The sequence below is a fragment of the Lactuca sativa genome, chromosome 4 (genome assembly GCF_002870075.4).
Source record: "Lactuca sativa cultivar Salinas chromosome 4, Lsat_Salinas_v11, whole genome shotgun sequence".
Lineage (NCBI taxonomy): Eukaryota > Viridiplantae > Streptophyta > Magnoliopsida > Asterales > Asteraceae > Lactuca > Lactuca sativa.
Window position 1 is genome coordinate 111,573,768 of NC_056626.2, and position 6,487 is coordinate 111,580,254.

The 6,487-nt window shown below is 36.9% G+C and overlaps 1 protein-coding gene across 1 annotated transcript; it reads right to left on the reverse strand.

Moving 5' to 3' along the window:
• Positions 1 to 1,176: 1,176 nt before the first annotated feature.
• On the reverse strand, positions 1,177 to 6,277 carry LOC128133495 (uncharacterized). The gene is made up of 7 exons (XM_052770962.1): positions 5,798 to 6,277; positions 5,451 to 5,692; positions 4,706 to 5,087; positions 3,656 to 4,309; positions 2,395 to 3,220; positions 1,292 to 1,998; positions 1,177 to 1,248 (listed from the first exon to the last, which is right to left on the reverse strand). Exons 1-7 carry the CDS (start codon positions 6,275 to 6,277, stop codon positions 1,177 to 1,179), a joined length of 3,363 nt encoding a protein of 1,120 aa, XP_052626922.1.
• Between the last annotated feature and the right edge of the window lie 210 nt (positions 6,278 to 6,487).

Below are 6,487 nucleotides of genomic sequence, written 5' to 3' on the forward strand. Positions count from 1 at the left end.
GATATCGAATGTCGATGTGCTTTGTCATGGAATGGTGAACGGGATTGTGAGAAATGGCAATTGCACTAGTTGAGTCACAAAATATGGGAATTTGTGAGATTTTGAAGCCATAGTCACGTAGTTGAGTTTGCATCCATATGACTTGTGAACAACAGCTGGCGGCAGCGACATATTCAGCTTCTGCTGTTGATGTGGATACACACGTCTGTTTCTTTGAAGTCCAACTCACTAGTCTACCTCCTAGGAATTGACAGCTACCAGATGTACTCTTCCTATCTAGCTTGCATCCTCCGTAGTCTGAGTCGGTGAAAGCGTTCAGCTGAAAATCGGATTTAGCTGGATACCAAAGGCCAAGTTTGGGAGTGCCTTTAAGGTATTTGAAGATGCGTTTCACAGCAACTACATGGGATTCCATAGGATTTGCTTGGTATCTAGCACAAACACATGTAGAAAACATGATGTCAGGTCTGCTGGCAATGAGGTACAAGAGTGATCCGATCATTCCACGATATCTTTTCTGGTCAACGGGTTTGCCATTTAAGTCTGCATCAATTTTGTATCCAAAAGCCATTGGGGTTTTTGCGGTATTGGATTTTTCCATTGAAAAACGAGTGAGTAGGTTTTTGACATAATTCTCTTGGTTGATGAAAATGCCATCAGTTGACTGTTTGATTTGAAGTCCGAGAAAAGTAGTCATCTCCCCAATCATGCTCATTTCAAATTTGCTCTTCATTAGATCTGCAAACTTAACACTTAAAGATTCATCAGTAGAACCGAAAATAATGTCATCAACATATATTTGTACGATTAACAGATGTTTATTAAAGATTTTACGAAAGAGTGTTTGATCAATTGAACCTCTTTTAAAACCTGATTCTTCGAGAAAGGTTGACAACGTGGCATACCAAGCTCGAGGTGCTTGTTTCAAGCCGTAGACAGCTTTCTGCAATTTAAAGCTGTGATCTGGAAATTTGGGATCTTCGAAACCTGGTGGTTGTTGGATGTATACTTCGCGATCTATCTCTCCATGTAGGAATGCACATTTAACATCCATTTGGAATACTTTGAAATTCTTATGTGCAGCATATGCAAGAAAGATGCGAATTGCTTCAATTCGGGCAACTGGAGCATATGTTTCATCGTAGTCGATTCCCTCTTGTTGTGAATATCCTTTGACTACAAGACGTGCCTTGTTTCGACAAATGATTCCTTGATCGTCAGTCTTGTTTCTGTATACCCATCTTGAACCTATAACAGTAACATCGGGTGGAGTAGGAACAAGATTCCATACGTCGTTTCTTTCAAATTCTGCTAGCTCTTCTTGCATAGCTTTTACCCAATCTGGATCTTTTATAGCAGAATGTATGGTTTTGGGTTCGGTCGTGGATAAGAAGGCTCCAAATAAACATTCATTTGTGGATGCGCCTCTAGTCTGAATGCCTATGTTGGGATCTCCGATGATTTGGTCTGTTGGATGATTTCTGGTCCACTTTATTAAGCGATTCTCTTCCGCTATAATAATTGGAGTTTCAGTATCCCATTGTTCTTCTCCGGGCGTTTCATCTTGGAATAGGTTTGAAGGTTCCCCCATAAATGATGCATCGGGATTGTTTTGGCTATTTGGGGTTCGGGTGTTTAAAGGAGGATTTGGTGTTTGTTCCAAAGAGGAAGTATGTGTTGGTGGTTCCCCCTCGAATTGATTTGCATCATTTTGGTTTGTTTGTGGAATTACTTCACTGGGTGTTCCTGTAGGGTCAATTAAAGTAGTTAGAAGTTCAGAATTGTAAGCGGTTTTTGGTTGTTCAAAAAGCAAATCAAGATCGATTTCAATGTCTATGTCAGGAGAAGGTGTTTGTTGAATTGGATTTTGAAAAATATTTTCAATCATTTTTGAACCAAAATGTTCACGATCCAATTTCCTAACATAAAATTCATCGAAATGAACATCGGTACTTTCTTCAATTACTCTAGTACGTTTATTCAGTACTCGATAAGCAACTGAAGAAAAAGAGTAACCAAGGAAAATTCCTTCGTCCGACCTTGATTCAAATTTTGAAAGGTGATCTTTATTATTCTTTACGAAGCATCGACAACCGAAAATATGGAAAAATTTGATGTTTGGTTTTCGGTTGTTAATGACTTCATATGGTGTTTTATGAAGATGTTTATGGATTAAGGAACGATTTTGAGTATAGCAAGCTGTGGCTATTGCTTCTGCCCAGAAGTATTGTGGCAGATCAGCGAAGATAAGCATTGATCTTGCAGCTTCACATAGAGTTCAGTTCCTTCTTTCGACAACACCGTTCTGTTGTGGAGTGTATGGGGCTGAGAAGTTGTGTTCAATTCCTTTGTCTTTGAGAAATGAATCTAGAGTATTGTTTTTGAACTCTAAACCATTATCACTTCGGATTCTTCGAACAGGTCGTTTCAACTTCAGCTCGATTTGTTTGATGAAGTTGATCATCTCTTCAGGTGCTTCTGATTTTAGTCTTAAGAAAAAGACCCAAGTAAAGCGCGAGAAACCATCAACGACAACAAGAATGTACTTCTTCCCTTGAATGGTTTGGGTTTTGGCAGGGCCACAAAGGTCTATGTGCAACAACTCTAGTGGTTCGGACACACTAGATTCTGAGATGCTTTTGTGAGTGGATTTGGAAAGTTTTCCTTTTTCACATGCGGCACAAAGAGTTTCGTTATCAAGCTTCAGAAGTGGTAGCCCTCGAACAAGATCATCGCCGATTAATTTGTTGATGTACCCAAAGTTTAGATGGGAAAGGCGGCGGTGCCATAACCAACTAATATCTGCTGGGGCTTTAGATAGCAGACATATATCGGGTTTACCATAGATAAGATCCATGTCAAGTGGATACATATTTCCGGCACGGTCAGAATCAACTATAACATCTTTGGTTTTGGCGTCCATGATCAAGCTTCGTTGTTTGGTGAAAAGAACTTCAAGATTGTTATCACACAGTTGAGAAACACTGATGAGGTTGTGTTTCAGGTCATCGACGAAGGCAACTTTCTTTATGGTAAAATTACCATTTGTTATGTTTCCATAACCTTTGATTTTTGCTTTCATGTTGTTGCCGAAGGTAACATCTTGATTGGTTTGTATAGGTTTGAAGTCACGTAAGTAGTTCCGGTTTCCTGTCATATGCTTGGAGCAGCCACTATCAATATACCATGTATCATCATTGGGTTCTCCAGCATTAAGTACCTACAATCAGACAGAAACTTTAGGTACCCAAATCTGAATGGGTCCTGGTTTGTCAGTTGTTATTTTGGGTGCTTTTCTTAATGAATTTCTTTTATCATTTGACTTCACATTATTGTAATGGTTTGGTTTATAACGATGGAATGGTTGAGGTTTGATTTGATCTATCAATTTTACCCAAAATGCGATTTGTTTTTGAAAACCTGTGGGTTGATAAGATCTGTGATTTGGTGAAAGATATCCTAGATGTGAAGGTTTGTTTGAAAAGTTTTCTTCATATCTGGGATGTGATGGGCGGTTTTGAAAAGCTTTTTGAGGATGATGGTTTGAAACTTTCGGATGTGATGGTTTTTGAAAGTTCCTTGAATGATTAAAAGTAATATCTTGAAAGCGGTTTTCAAAAGGTTTTTGAAAAGATTTTGGTTTTTGTTTGGAAACCTGTTTATGAGGTATGACGTTTGGTTTCTTTGGTTGTTTTTCAAAAAGGTTTGGTTTGATTAGTGGGGTTTTGGTGACTTGAATGGATTTTTTGCTTGTTTGTTGTTTCTTGGAGTATTTTTGTCCCAGACTAGTTTTTCCAACAATTGATGAAGTCATTGTAGGAAAAGCAGTTGGTATAGAAGTACTACCATCCTTATAAGAGGAATTTTCTCCATTCAAAAAGTTTTTCAGTTTAGTGGTTCCATCAGTATTTTTGATTTGGTGAGTTAAAGAACTTGCAGAGTCTGTTTCAGAATTTACAACTCTTTTGAAAGACTTTTTGGAAACACTGAAAGCAGTATCATCTGGACTACAGTTGATAACTGTTTCGTCATCTGAATCTTCCTCATTAACAGATGTGAAAAGATTATGTAGAGTAGATTCAGAGTTTTCACAATTCGTCATGTTTTTCTGTTTTGCTTGTTCAATTTCAAAGGATTCTCTTCCAATTCCTGGTCTATAATTCGTATCAATTTTGCCAGTTCCCAAGGTGTTTGCCTTGGTGAAAATATCATCACTTAGTTTTCTGGCAACTTTGATAGAATCCATATTCCATATCAGTCTTTTATTCTCGGTTTCAAGAGAATTGATTTGTTTTAAAGAATCAGTCAGCTTTTCATTTAAAACATTGTATTTGTCAGTTGATTCTTGAAAGTCTTGTTTCAACTGAAGGATTTCCATTTCTAAAACATCTTTTATTTCAGAAGAAATGACTGACTGATTTTTTAGTTCCAAATCCCTTTTCTGAATTAGGGACTGATTTAATTGTTCCAAGACGTGATTATAATCTTCTGATTTTCTTTCAACGTCTCTTTCCAATTTGCTTTTCGTTCTTGTTGATTCTCCAAATTTGAGTTGCAAGGTTTGTAACTCAGATTTGCAAATATCATAATTGACCATTGTGTCATGATATGTTTTGAGATCAACTTCCAGACTAGTCTCAATTTTGGTTATGTGGGACTCAAAAATTGTTTTGGAAAAACCAAGTTCAGAGATCATAGACCATACCTGTTCTATGACGTTTGGAGCTCTTGAAGGTATTTCAACACCAGCTACGAAGCAGAAGTTTGATTGTGTTGGTTCGTGTTCAGCTTCGTCATCAGAAGTTGGCCAGTATTCCACACTTGGTTCATGGATTGCCATCAATGCTCTTTGCTTTTCTTGGTTTTCCAGTTTCTTCAATTCATCGGCTCTTTGAGCATAGTATGCTGAGTCTTTGATTTTGGTTTTGTTTTTGGCTCGACATTCTCTGGCATAGTGATTTGTTCCTTTGCAGTTGTGACAAATGATCACTTCTTCATCACTATCATCCTTTTGACTTTTAATCGGAAGTCTTTTAGGTGTTTGAGTTTGGGCTTGTTGGGAAGGTTGAGAATGGTTTTGTTGGAATCTAAAATTTTGGTTGTTTTGAAAACCATTGTTTTGATTGTTGTAACCTTGATTTTGGAAACCTCTATTTTGATTTTGAAAACTATTGTTTGGATTGTGATTATGACCTGAGTTGGGATAGTTTTGAAATCCCTGGTTTTGAAAACCTTGGTTTGAGTTATTTTGGAAAGAAGGTCTTTGAGAATTTTGTCCAAAGTAAGGTCTAGGTTGAAAACCTGAGTTGTTTTGACCAAAAGATGGTCTTGGTTGAAAACTTGAGTTATTTTGTCCAAAAGATGGTCTTGGTTGAAAATTTGGTCTAAAATTTGATTGACCATGATTTGGGATAAATCTCTGGAGATTTGTGTTTGCAACCAACGCACACAGTTGTTGATAATCTGCTTCATCATTTGAATCAGACTGGAAGGCTTGGTTTTGAAAAGATGTAGTCTGATTAAAATGATTAAAGTTTTGATCATTGAAAGGTGTTTGGTTTTGAGAAGTTGTGGACACAAGTGCAAGTGGTCCTCCAAAAGCTGCAGTGGTTGGTGGGTCAATCGAGGATTCATACGATTGAAGTTCTCCATACAAGTTGTACAAAGTTTCAGTATGAATAGCTGGATTTCCCTGAATAATGAGTTTAACCATTTTCCAGCTTTCGAAAAGATTGTTTAAAAACTTGAGATTTATCTCGTGTTGTGTCTTTTTGATACCCAAATTGTTCATTTTAACCATAATCAAATTGAACCTATCATGAGCATCATGGATGGTTTCTGATGAAAGCATTTTGAAATTATCAAATTCATTCAAAACAGATGTTCTTTTGTTTCCGATGATTCTTTTATTTCCACAAAAACGATTTTTCAAATTCTCCCAAATTTGATTTGCGGTTAACAGTATAATGTCATCCATTTGACTTAGAATACTGTGAGGTATTCCAGAAACAAGTTCCTTTTTGGCTTGGAGTTCCAACTTTTTTGTAATTTCAACTTGAGTGGCTTGATTTGTAGCAAGAGTAGCCATATTTTCTGGAGTAACATATGTTCCTTCTACACACTTCCAGACATCTTCATTTATAGCATTAAGATGAAGATTCATACGGCCAACCCACGAATTATACTCTTCAGGAATGAGTATGGGTGCCCGTGAACCAGATCCTAAGCTATTTGCAATGGAGACAGAGTTCATGTTGGAGTAATTTGCCAAAGACATTTTTTTTTTTGAAAGGATTTTGAACAAGTGATATTAAAATGAAATTTTTAAAGAAAAGCTTATGGAAGGTTTATAAACGCTATAACCAAAAGTTTTTCGACAAAAATTTCAAGGTAAATCACACAAGCTCTGATACCAATTGTTGGATATTATTCCTTTTATATATCAGCTCAGATACCGATTTGTTGGAAATATAACAATCTGATCACC

Coding starts and splice junctions, on each gene's coding strand:
- LOC128133495 (XM_052770962.1), bottom strand. CDS start 6,277: ATGTCTTTGGCAAATTACTCCAACATGAACTCTGTCTCCATTGCAAAT. Junction 5,693..5,797: donor ATAGGTTCAATTTGATTATG/GTTAAAATGAAC, acceptor CTCATTATTCAG/GGAAATCCAGCTATTCATAC. Junction 4,310..4,705: donor CTCCAAACGTCATAGAACAG/GTATGGTCTATG, acceptor TTAAATGAAAAG/CTGACTGATTCTTTAAAACA.